Raw genomic sequence first — 13,611 nt, forward strand, 5'->3', positions numbered from 1 at the left:
TTTGCCTGTCAACAAACTTTGGCCAGTAGCTCTGGTGAAGATCAGTCACTGGTGACAGAGTCCCACAAGTTGAATCTGGGACAGGTTACATTTCAGATATTTAAGATATATTTTGGCTGGGCACAGTGGCTCATGCCTATAATTCCAGCACTTTGGGAGGCTGAGGCGGGTGGGCTGCCTGAGCTCAGGAGTTCAAGACCAGCCTGGGCAACGCAGGGAAACCTCATCTCTACTAAGAATTATTAGCCAGGTGTGGTGGTCACCCCTCTGGGCCCAGCTACTCGAGAGGCTGAGGTGGGAGGATCACTTGGGCCTGGGAGGTAGAGGTTGCAGTGAGCTGCGATCATGACACTGTACTCCTGCCTGGGTGACAGAGTGAGACCCTATCTCATTAAAAACAATAAAAATTTAAAAAATAAAAAAATAAGGGGCCAGGTGCAGTGGCTCACGCCTGTAATCCCAGCACTCTGGGAGGCCAAGGCGGGCGGATCACAAGGTCAGGAGATCAAGACCATCCTGGCTAATACGGTGAAACACCGTCTCTACTAAAAATATAAAAAATTAGCTGGGCGTGGTGGCAGGCACCTGTAGTTCCAGCTACTTGGGAGGCTGAGGCAGGAGAATGGTGTGAACCCAGGAGGCGGAGGCAGGAGAATGGTGTGAACCCGGGAGGTGGAGGTTGCAATGAGCCAAGATTTGTGCCACTGAACTCCAGCCTGGGCAACGGAGCAAGACTCCTTCTCAAAAATAATAATAATAATAATAATAATAATAATAATAAGGTAGACTTTAACAGATATGTTTAGTCAGTGGTTGGATATGAAGCTCAAAAAAATTACAGAATACCATTTATTTAAGGGGTAGAAAGATGATACATCAGTAAAAAAGACTGAGAAATGACCAAGAAGGAAAATCAGGAAAGCATGGTGTCACAGAAAACAGAAGTTTCAAGGAGGGCAGTATTAACAGTATGAAAGGCTGCAAAAAGGTTTATAAGATGTAGACAAAAAAATGTCTGTTAAGCTGGCAACTGGCGGGTTACTGGTGAATGTGGGGATTTTCCATGGAGTGATGGAGAAAACAGTCAAAAGGCAGAGGCTCTTTTCACTTAAACTCACAACTTATTTGGCCATTTTAAAGGGTTGCCATAGAGCCACAGCAGAGCTCTAGACTAGAGTAAGAAAACTGGATTTCAAATATCAGCTCTGTCAATTGCTCTGTGTGACCTCGGGAAAGTCTCTTATGTTCTCTGAGTCTTAGAGTCCTATCAGGGTCTTATTGATAACATCAGTCTGTAACACTTCCTAGGGTTTTATGAGACTAAATTAAATAAAGCATATGAATGATATACCTCAAGGCCTAGAATGTGTATTCATTCACTCATAATTAGATATGTTGACTGTAATGTAACAGGAATCTAACCAGGATAAATTAGATGAGTAACTGTTGTTGCTTTACACACCAGTAATAAGATCCTTTAACACAAAAAATATTTTCAAATACAATCAATTCTGCTCTAACACTTGTTTTGAAAAAATGAGTTTGATCCAGTAGAATTCATGTATTAGGGAACAATTTGAGCATAACATGAATTTCGCATTTGCTTAGGTGCAAAATTCAGACGAGAAACACTAGGTTAATGCAGAAAGCTGCACTCAGCTGAACTGAGCCATGCACCTGCACACATGCACACCTAAATATCTACCAGATACCTTAGTTTACTGCATGTGTTATGAGACACACCCATCTATATCTGGTTTTATAAATTCCCATCTGACTTCAGATAACCAACTATTGGGAGACACTTTTCTATGACTATTTTTATGTTTTAGCATGGTCTGACCTGTCTGAGGAGAGCACCAGTAAACTTGGTTAAAGGATGATTAAACAGCAAACATGCCTTGGAAACTAGAGATATGTATTACTCCAGAAAAATTGAGAAACAATTCCTCCCCTGGAAGTCATTTCCTTATATTACAGGGTAAGGAAACTACCTTCTCCTCCCCTCCCAAAGATTTACCTTCCAAAGGAAGGTCTTTCTGTCTCTAGAGAGAATGGGAAGATCTGCCAGCAACCTGTGAAAGCTTAAAGTTTCCTAATTTTGGTGTTCGTTTTCTGTGGTGCAATCCCACTGCATGGGCTAGGTAACATCAGGCCCTCACTGCAGTGCCTCACGGAGTTTAGGAGCTGAGAACTGGCACTAAGATGCTCTGCAAATGATAAATGGTCTGTTCTCTGATCCAGGGACCTCAGGTTTCCTGTCAGAACCTCTCTCTACGTATGCATCCATCCTTAATGCATTCCATCCTTAATGCATATGAATGCTCTACCTCAAGGCCTAGAATGTCTATTCATTCACCATAATTAGATATGTTGACTGTAATATAACAGGAATCTAACCAGGATAAATCAGGTAAGTAATTGTTGTTGCTTTACACACCAGTAATAAGATCCTTTAACCCAACAAATATTTTCAAATATAATCAATTCTGCTCTAACACTTGTTTTGAAAAAATGAGTTCCATCAATTCACAATAACTCACAAGCTGCAACCCTTCTGAAATCCACTTTCTCATTCCATCAATTCGCAATAACTCACAAGCCGCAATCCTTCTGAAATCTACTTTCACAAGCAAACTTCAGGTCTTTTTCATGGTAAAATGCCGTATGTATTATAGTATTTATGTATTTCTTAACCATTTAATATGCATAAAACTAGGCTACCATTTTTGTTAGGGTGTTAAACAGAACTGACTCTGCCAAAGCTTCTTTATTGGTATAGATTATCATAAGGACAATAACTTAGAGGCATAGTGGCTAAAAGGAGAATTGTGAGTTATGTATGGATTTATTCATAATAACCCTATCTCCAATTACTTGGGAAAAACTGGGAGTTAACAATACTAGTGTTTTCAGTTCTCCATGCTTATTAAAAAAAAAAATCAGTAAAGCATATTTTTGAAGTATGCTTTTCTCTAACTGTATCAGAATATAATTATTTTCACAGCTATAAATAAAACTCCATAAAAAATACCTCACCATTGGAAATGAAATCATCATCTCTGTCACTGATATCCTCTGGAATTTCATGCTTCTGAAGAGAACAATCAGATGAGTTTTCACACTTTGGAAAACTGATGTCAAGTTGCTTTTGTGATATCCCAATCTCCATTATCTTTTTCCTAAGAATTTCCTCTTCATAGTTTTTTATGTTTCTGTTTGATGAATATATAATCCTAAAAGACAAAATATAAAATATTAATTAAATAACATTGGTGATTCTTAAAAAGAAAGAATGCTAGTTTCCTTAGTGTGCCACTTTCATAAATAATATTAAACCTTCTTAATTTGGACTAACTGTAGAAAGGTCAATCTAAAACAGCAGAAGCCGGCTGGGCACAGTGGTTCACACCTGTAATCCCAGCACTTTGGGAGGCTGAGGTGGGCAGACCACTTGAAGTCAGGAGTTCGAGACCAGCCTGGCCAACATGGCGAAACCCTGTCTCTACTAAAAAAATACAAAAATTAGCTGGGCGTGGTGGTGGGTGCCTGTAAGCTACTTGGGAGGCTAAGACATGAAAATCACTTGAACCCAGGAGGCGGAGGTTGCAGTGAGCTGAGATTGTGCCACTGTACTCCAGCCTGAGCGACAGAGAAAGACTCCATCTCAAAAAAGAAGAATAATAATAATAAATAAAATAAAACAGCAGAAGCCAGGTATGATGGCTCACGCCTGTAATCCTAACACTTTGGGAGGCCAAGGCAGGAGGATTGCTTGAGGTCAGGAGTTCAAGAGCAACCTGGGCAACATAGTGAGACCTCGTCTTTACAAAAAATTTAAAAACTTAGCAGAGTGTGGTGGTGTGCACCTGTAATCCCAGCTACTTGGGTGGCTGAGGTGGGAGGATCATTTAAGCTCTGCAGGTCAAGTTGCAGTGAGCTGTGATCATGCCACTGCACTCCAGTCGGGGCAACAGAGTGAAACCCTGTCTCAAAAATAACTAAATAAAAATAAAAAATAAACAGCAGAAAGTTTGAAAAGGAGTCTATAAAAATGTTAAATGTTAAAAAGTAATATATAATGCCAAAAAATGGAATTAGTGGCTGCTGCTGGCTGCCCACAGTGAGTGCCACCTCACCCCTGGAACCTTCGATGCCTCTGTTTCCCCTTGGGGGACTGCATGGCAGGTGGAAGTTCCCCGGGTCCTGGTGGGGCAGTGAGTAGTGTGTCTGTGGGAGCTGTCTTCTTCCATATGAATTTTGTCATGCTTCAGTAAAATTATTCTGGGGATTTGCTTGGAAGGCATTACTTTCACCGAGATGGCTGGAGCCATGTGGATGGGCATAAATGGCTAAGGTCCAGCAACCATCAATGTCAAGTATCCATGCACCTGGCCTGAGTTGATCCTTGTGCCCTTCAGAGCTTGGGATATGAGACTGAAAATGACAACTCAGAATATTCCTCAGAGAGAACTACCCTGTGATATGGAAGTAACTCAGGATTAGAAAACATCGTATGTTCTCACTCATAAATGGGAGCTAAGCTATGAGGATGCAAAGGCATAAGAATGATACAATGGACAATGGTGATTGGTGGGGGAAACGGTGGAAGGAGGATGAGGGATAAAAGACTACAAATTGGATACACTGTATACTGCTTGGGTGATGGGTCCACCAAAATCTCAGAAATCACCACTAAAGAACTTATTAATGTAACCAAACACCACCTGTTCCCCCACAAACCTATGGAAATAAATAAAAACAAAAAATAATAATGCCAGCCAGGCGCAGTGGCTCATGCCCATAATCCCAGCACTTTGGGAGGCTGAGGCAAGAGAATCACGAGGTCAGGAGTTCGAGACCAGCCTGACCAACACGGTGAAACCCCGTCTCTACTAAAAATACAAAAAATTAACTGGGCGTGGTACAGGGTGCCTATAATCCCAGCTACTTGGGAGGCTGAGTCAGGAGAATCGCTTGAACCCAGGAGTCAGAGCTTGCAGTGAGCTGAGATCATGCCACTGTACTCCAGCCTGGGTGACAGTGTGAGACTCCGTCTCAAAAATAATAATAATAATGCCAAAAAAGTAGATAATCTAGATGAAATGGACAATTCCAAGAAAGACACAAACTATCAAACCTGACTCAAGAATAAACAGAGTATCTGAGTACACCTATAACAAGTAAAGGGATTGAATTAGTAATCAAAATATTCCCTCAAAGAGAAAAACAGAACCAGATAGCTTGACTGGTAGATTCCACCAAATGTTTAATAATTAACACCAATCCATCACAAATTTTTCCAAAAACACAGGAGAGGAAGGAACACTTCCCAACTCATTCTGTGAGGCCAGTATTACTAATACAAAAGCAGACAAAGGCATCACAAGGAAAGAAAAACATAGGCCAACATTCCTTATTAGTGTAAATAAAAAAACCCTCAACAAAATAATTTTAAACTGAATCCAGCAGCATATAAAAAGGATTATACACCATGACAAACAGATGTATCTCAGGAATTCAGAAAATTAATGTTATACACCATACCAGTAAAATAAAGTACATAAAACCACATGATCACTTCAATCAATGCAGAAAAATCATTTGACAAAGCCCAACACACTGTCATGATAAAACATTCAACAAACTAGGAATAAAAGAGAATGTCCTCAACTTGATAAAGGACATCCATGAAAAACCCACAGCTGACATCATACTTTAATGGTAACTGAAAGCTTTCTTCCTAAGATCAGCCATGATGTCTGTTCTTACCACTTCTATTCAACATTTCAGAGAAGGTTTTAGCCAGGGCAATTAGGCAAGAAAAAGAAATAAAAGGTATCTACATAGTAAAGAAATAAGTAAAGCTATCTTTATTTATAGATGACAAATTTGTATAGATAAAATCCTTGGAAATCTACAAAAATACTACTAAACAAGTTTAGCAAGGTTGCAGCATGCAAGATCAACATGCAAAAATTAATTATGTTTTTATATACTAGCACTGAACAATCAAAAATGAAATTAGAAAATAATTCCATTTACAATCGTATTCTAAAAAATAAAATACCAGGAATATATTTAACAAAAGAAGTATAAGGCACTCATTGAAAGCTACAAAACAATGTCGAAAGCAACTAAATAAATGGAAACACATTTCGTGTTCACGGATTAGAAGACTTAATATTGTTAAGATAGTAGTACTTTCTGAATTGATCTACAGATTAAATGCAATCTCTATTAAAATTCCAGCTGACTTTTTTTTTTTTTTTTTTGCAGAAATTGACAAGCCAATCCTCAAATTCAAATGGAAATACAAGGGGCCCAGAACAGCCAAAACAATCTTGCAAAGAACAAAGTTGGTGGATTCACACTTCTCAATTTCCTAAGCTTCCTACAAAGCTACAGTAATCAAGACTGTGTGGTACTGACATAAGAATGGTGGACATGTAGATCAGTGGAATAGAACTGAGTCTAGAACATACATTTATGGGCAACTAGTTTTTGATAAGGGTGTCCAGACAATAACACAATGGGGAAAGAACAGTCTCCCCCATAAATGGTGCTAAGACAAGTGAATATCCAAATGCAAAAGAATGAAGTTAGACCCTAATCTCATACCATATACAAAAATTCACTCAGAATAGATCAAAGACCTAAATGGAAAAGCTAAAAGTACAAAACTGTTATAAGTAAACATAGGCATAAATCTTCATGACCTTGATGTCTTAGATATGATTCCAAAAGCACAGCGACAAAAGAAAAGATAAAGTGGAAATCACACAAATTAAAGATGTTTGATTTCCAGAATACCCTAAAAGAGAACCCATAGAATGAGAGAAAACTTCTGCAAATCATGTCTGATAAGAGTCTAGTATTTCAGTATATACAGAAAATTCTAAAAGCATAATAGTTTAAAGAGAACCCAATTTTAAAATGGGCAAAGGATGTGATTAGTTTTCCAAAGAATATGTAAAAATAACTGATAAGCATACAAAAATTGCTCAAGATCATTACCTATCATGGGAATGCAAATGATTAGCTATCATGGGAATGCAAATGAAAACAATAATACTAGTTCACAGCCACTAGGATAGGTATAATTAAAAAAAAAAACAGATACACATGTTGAGAATATGGAGAAATTGGAAATTTTGTACATGCTGGTGGTAATGTAAAATGGTACAGTCATTTTGGAAAAGAGTCTGTCAGTTCCTGAAAAGGTTACTATATGACCCAGTAATTCCACTCCTAGGTATATAATACAAGAGACTTGAAAATGTATGTTCCCACAAAAAATTTATATATAAATGTTCATAGCAGATTTATTCATAACAGCCAAAAAGCTGAAATAACCCAAAAGCCTATCATCTGATGACTAGGTAAACAAAACATAGTATATCCATATGTAGGGGAAAATAGGTAACATAGCAGGCCTGAATGCTATACCTTGAAAGATTTATTTATAAGCTTGGCCCTTGGCTGATATCTGGAAACATGGATTTGGGCGCTGTTCTTAGCATTCTCTAAATGTAAAGGTGGCTCACTATGTCTAAACCGTTTATACAAGCAATAGTTTAGGCTGAACACAGACTTTCCTCCTGGGAGTCTGGAATTCAAGTACACGTGGGCAGGAGTGCCTACGTGACCAATTCCCAATAAAAAAAACTTGGGCATTGAGCTTCTAATGAGTGTCTCTTGTTGGCAACATTTCAGAAGTATTGTCACAACTCATTGCTGGAGAAATTAGGCATGTCCTCTGTGCTCCCACTGGGAGAAGACCCTTAGAAACTTATGCCTTGATTTTCATGAACTTTGCCCCACGCAGCTTTTCCATTTCCTTTCTCTGTAGTAAATCATAGCCTTCAGTATGACTATACGCTGAGTACTGTGAGTCCTCTCAGCAAATCATCAAACCTGAGGATAATCCTATGACCCCTGATTTATCATATAATAAAATATACAGCCACAAAGGGAATAAAGTATTGATACATGCCACAACATAGATGAACTGTGAAAATACCGTGTCGAGTTTAGAAAGCCACATGTAAAAGGCCATATATTGTATGACTCCATTTATATGAAATGACCAGAATAGGCAAATCCTTAAAGACAGAAAGTAGATTGTTCACTAGGGGCTGGTTGAAGGAGGAAATAGGGGTGGCTGCTAATGGCTATGGGGCTTCTTTCTGGGATGATGAAGATATTCTGGAATTAGTGATGTTGGTAGCACAACATTGTGAATATATTAAAACCACTGACTAATACACTTTAGAATGGTCAATTTTATAGTATGTGAAAATTATATCCATTAAAAAAAGAGTAGATGGCAGGAAAGGAATTGGTGAGAGTATGATAGATAATTCTTGAGTATTGATGTGAAAAGGAGCAGAGCATTAGGGTATTAGCTGGTGGAGTATTAGCTGAAAGTGAAGGCAGGTCAGGAAAGAGTCATTTTTTAGGCAGGGGAGAAAATACCATGTTTAGATGAGGAGATCTAAGACAGAAGAAATTTTCTGTGGAAAGATGAAAACTGCTGCAACAATGTCCCTGACTAGGTGAAAAGGAATAGGATGAGATCTGGTAGACAAATAGAGGATTTGATTTTAGAAGCACTGACAGTTCATCAGTAATAACAGGGAGGAAAATAAAGCATATAGGTACAGATGCAAGTATGTGAACAGATATGGAAGAAGTTTGTAAAAGTTCTCACTGCTTTGAGTTTCTCAGTGAAATAGAAAGCAGGTCACCAAAAATGAGAATGAAGAGGAACGGCTGAAGGTTCAGGAAAGAGGAAGTATAAAATAATACTCCAAGAAAGTGGGAACTCAAATAGGACTAGGGAAATATAGGTGATTGGCCACACGCTATGGCTCATACCTGTAATCTCAGCGCTTTGTGAGGCTGAGGTGGGAAGACTGCTTAAGCCCAGGAATTCTAGACTAGTCTGGGCAACACAGCAAGACCCCATCTCTATAAAAAATAGAAAAATTAGCCAGGTGTGGTGGCATGCACCTGTAGTCCCAGCTACTCAGGAGGATCACTTGAGTCCAGGCATTCAAGGTTACAGTGAGCTATGATTGCACCATCACACTCCAGCCTAGGCAACAGAATGAAATACCATCTCTAAAAAAAAAAAAAAAAAAAAAAGGAAATATAGGTGATTGCATGTAATATGACTAACAGCACTAAGTGCCTACTGGTGGTTAGCATGACTGTGTGTTTTTCCAGCCACATTCAGCTGTGTGAATGCAGAAGTGGGGAGGTCACAGCTGAATGTAAGATTTGGGGTTTTGACATACAAATCAAATTCAAAGGGAACAACAGAGTTGAAGCTGTATGAAAAGGGAGTAATACAATGATAGTGAAAGGCATTTAAGCTGAGTAAGGAGGGAAATGAGGACATAAGAGGATAAAAGAAAATTAAAATCTAGGCTGGGCTTGATGGTTCATGCCTGTAATCCCAGCACTTTGGGAGGCTGAGGCAGCTGGATCACTTGAGGTCAGGAGCTCGAGACCAGCCTGGCCAACATGGCGAACCCCTGTCTCTACTAAAAACACAAAATTAGCTTGGCATGGTGGTGGGCGCCTGTAATCCCAGCTACTTGTGAGACTGAGGCACAAGAATTGCTTAAGCCTTGGAGGCAGAGGTTGCAGTGAGCCAAGATCACGCCACTGCCCTCCAGCCTGGGTGACAGAGCAAGCCTCTGTCTCAGGAAAAAAAAAAAAAGTAGTAAGATTAACTCTACCAGGACCTGCAATTAATGAATTATTAGAGTTGAAGTCCTAAAGGGAGTAAGCTAGAAAGACAGGAGGTAGAAGTTAGAGAGTAAGATTCTTAGAATCAAGATGATGGGGGGCTGCAGTTATTGATAACAGCACTATTTAGGATTTGACATGGCAGTGAGTAGTTGAGGTAGAGTGGATAACAAGATCACTGGAAGGCAGGAATTGAAGGCACTGAGAGGCCAAGTTACTGGAAACATCATCTATATAGCAATTGCAATTACTAAAACATATACTTAGGAAAATTGACAATAGTAGCTAAAATCTTTATGGAAGCAGGACTGAACTGGCGGTCTGTAGATGACTGTCCTATGATATAGACTAGTAAAATGAGATTCAATGATAGGGGAGTAAGAAGGAAGGAAGCAAGGACATTCATGAGTGTTTAAAATGTACAGGAATTTTGGTGTTATTCAGGTATAGTGAGGCCAACAGATCAGGAGACAATTGCCACTGAAAAGATAATTTGTTAGTTATAATTTACAAGAGGAGGGGGCACACCATGCAGGGCCACACAGGGAAGCAACAGGGTTGGTCAGAAGGAGCAAGGGGAAAGCATGCACAAAAGCCTTTATTGGGGTTTTCAAGGGAAGAAATAAGCAAGGCAAGGTAAGCAACTGAACAGGATCAGGACTGGATTGTTTGAATAATGTTGACTAGCTCTGGCCTACAGGAGTGATCCCTACTTGTCTGGTACTTGGCTACAGGGAGATTAGGGGAAAAGAATATTATCTCCTGGAATATGAGAACCAGATAGAGAATGTGGATATACGGATGGATATATAGGTGGGTCCATGTACTTAGGATTGGCTGGTTCACAGGCAAGTCATTTACTATCTCTAGGAATTAGCGAACCCTGGGAGGGGCAGTCTTTTCCCCCAACCCCATCAGCAAGACCCCAGACATCAGAAAGAAAATACAACAAGGAAGACACCTATTCCAACCACTTTCAATCCTTGTAGCATAAGGGATGTGGGAGAGACAATGGCTACCGCCAGAGAAAGCTTGCAGAGGAAATGATATCCTTTGTTCTGTGCTGTTTTATGTATTTACCTGATTGAGACTTTATCCTGGCATCTCCCAGCTCTTGATGTTAAACTAAACATTCAAAGGTCCTCCCTCTTTTCTTTACCTCTCACATGCACACACACTCTCACAACAATAACCAGGTTAGTCTTCTTGGGAAATCAAAGATTTTTATGATCCTGAATTGAATTTTAATCATGAGGTCATAAAGCAAGCACAACTTTCCACTGACAATCATTTGAGCCATATCTGAAGTCATGCATATAAAACAACTTTTCAAACGCTGTATTTCATACTCTAACTCAAGTGCACAAAGTGCACACCAAAGGGCTACAATAAGTAGTAACATAAAAGACTATTTCAGAATCTTTATCCATTACTTAAAAAGAAAGGATGTGAACTGAAGACTTACAAGGACTGAATTTCACAAAGCAAAAATTCAAGAAATTATTTCATGGGAATTTTCACTAGAAGAAATTTTCATGTGAACATTTTTCATTGTACTCCCTTCCTTTTGCCTTCTTTTCATACAGACAAATGTCAAAACAATCTGCTTTGAAAGCAAAAAGGGTACGTCACAAGCGCTTTCTATGTGCAAGATACTACATGAGGCACCAGTGGAGATGTGCACATCAATGAGACAATCTAATCTCAAGGAGCTTACATAATCACAGACACACACGACTAACCTAATACAAAACAGTATATGATTAAGTGCTTGAAATAGAGCACTGAAAAGTGCTATGAAGCACAAAGCCAGCTACTCCGACTACTTTCTTTGAAATGAGAAAACTGAGGCTGAAAAAAAATAAAACAAGATAATGCACAGCCAGAAGGCAGATCTGTCTTACTGCCAAATCCAGTGCTTCCTCCACTCTCCCATACTGGGTCTAATTCAATCTTTTCCAATCACTTTTAATGATAACAAATAAAGGATATCATTGATGTAATGCCTCCCTTTCTCTAATGTATAAAAATTTGATCTATGCCATGGATCTTCTTTTAAACATACATTCAACAGCTGAAGAAATGTATAATTTCATAGCACCTACTATTATGAATAACACAATAATCATGAGATAATAAAGCAAGCACAACTTTCCACTGACAATCATTTGAACCATATCTGAAGTCACTACCTATAAAACAATCTTATTCAGTGCTTACCATATGCCCAGGCCACTGTGCTAAGTGCTTTATAACCATCACATTTAACCCTCACAACACCACTATAAGTATTATTAATGTGCCCATTTTTCAGATGAGGAAACTAATGGTAAGTGATTAGCCTAAGTTCATACAGAAGTAGTAGAACTGGCTTCACCACAAAGCTTGTTCTTATAACAACTCTCTATCACCTATTAGGAGAAAAAAGTGTACACTTTAAAATTGGTATTTCGGCTGGGTGTGGTGACTCACACCTGTAACCCTAGCACTTTGGGAAGCCAAGGTGGGCAGATCACCTGAGGTCGGGAGTTCGAGACCAACCTGACCAACATGGAGAAAACCTGTCTCTACTAAAAATACAAAATTAGCCAGGCATGATGACACATGCCTGTAATCCCAGCTACTCAAGAGGCTGAGGCTGGAGAATTGCTTGAACCTGGGAGGTGAAGGTTGCAGTGAGCTGAGATCGTGCCATTGCACTCCAGCCTAGGCAATGAGAGCAAGACTCCTGTCTCAAAAAAAAAAAAAAATTGGTATTTCAAACTCAATGATGAGCCTATAACCTGTACTGAAAAATGATAATGATTTTCTAAGTTGTACTTAAAGTATCTGCTTAAATTATAGTATATTAAGTTCTTTTAATGAACACGGGTAGCCAAGGTTAGGCAATTTTCCATTTATGCTTTCCATAGGAGCTTCACACATGAAACAGAAATAATAAAGAAAAAAGTCATTAAAGCAACCGCTAAAGCATAAAATGAATAAGCCAATCACATAATTACACTTAAAATATAATTATCCAAAGATAATTTTCTATACTAATGTAAATGTCATTTTGATTATAGGCAAAAACCATGTTAGCAAATAACTAAAAGACTGGCATCCAAAAAATTTCTGGGATATAAGGACAGATATCCCAGAAGTGTTTTAGACATACAAAAGATACATAAGGACATAAAAACACAAAAATCCAACTGACTTCTCATAAAAGTCAGAATAGATAAGTGGCACCGGCATTAAGGTCAGACATACAAACCGGTGGAATAGAACTGAGAAACCAGAAATAAACCCTCACATTTATGGGTGAATTAACTTAGGCTGCCATAATGAAATATCATAGACTGAGTAGCTTAAACAACAGAAATGTATTTTTCAGTTTTCAGAGGCTAGAAGACAAAGATGAAGTGCCAGTATGTTGGGTTCTGGTGAGGGCTTCCTGACTTCCAGACACCATTGCCTCACTGTGTCCTTGGATGGCACAGATAGAGTAAGTATGCACACAAGCTCTCTGGTGCCTCCTCTTTTTTTTTTCTTTCTTTTTTTTTTTTTTTGGAGACAGCCTCACTCTGAGGCCCAGGCTGGTGCGGTGGCATGATCTCAGCTCACTACTCTGCCTCTGGGCTCAAGTGATCCTCCCACCTCAGCCTCCTGAGTAGCCAGGACTATTAGCTGCCCACCACCACATCCAGCGAATTTCTTGTATTTTTGGTTAAAGATTGGGTTTTGCCATGTTGCCCAGGCTGTTCTCAAACCCCTGGACTCAAGTGATCCACCAGCCTCAGCCCCAAAAAGTGCTGGGACTACAGGCATGAGTCACTGTACCCGCCCTAAGTCTTCTTACACAGGCACTAA

At 39.2% G+C, this 13,611-nt stretch overlaps 1 protein-coding gene across 4 annotated transcripts in view; it reads right to left on the bottom strand.

Annotated features, from left to right (window-relative positions):
- BTBD8 (BTB domain containing 8) overlaps positions 1 to 13,611 on the bottom strand; it is a 104,311-nt gene that overhangs the window by 79,052 nt on the left and 11,648 nt on the right. For 3 of the 4 annotated variants that reach the window (XM_054531162.2, XM_024237260.3, XM_054531172.2), the window contains one exon: positions 3,040 to 3,236. In XM_054531162.2, the coding sequence (XP_054387137.1) occupies positions 3,040 to 3,236 (197 nt within the window). Of the gene's footprint in view, positions 1 to 3,039; positions 3,237 to 13,611 lie in introns of those variants that run through there. The other variant, XM_054531183.2, reaches the window with a different exon arrangement.

The sequence above is a fragment of the Pongo abelii genome, chromosome 1 (assembly GCF_028885655.2).
Source record: "Pongo abelii isolate AG06213 chromosome 1, NHGRI_mPonAbe1-v2.0_pri, whole genome shotgun sequence".
NCBI lineage: Eukaryota > Metazoa > Chordata > Mammalia > Primates > Hominidae > Pongo > Pongo abelii.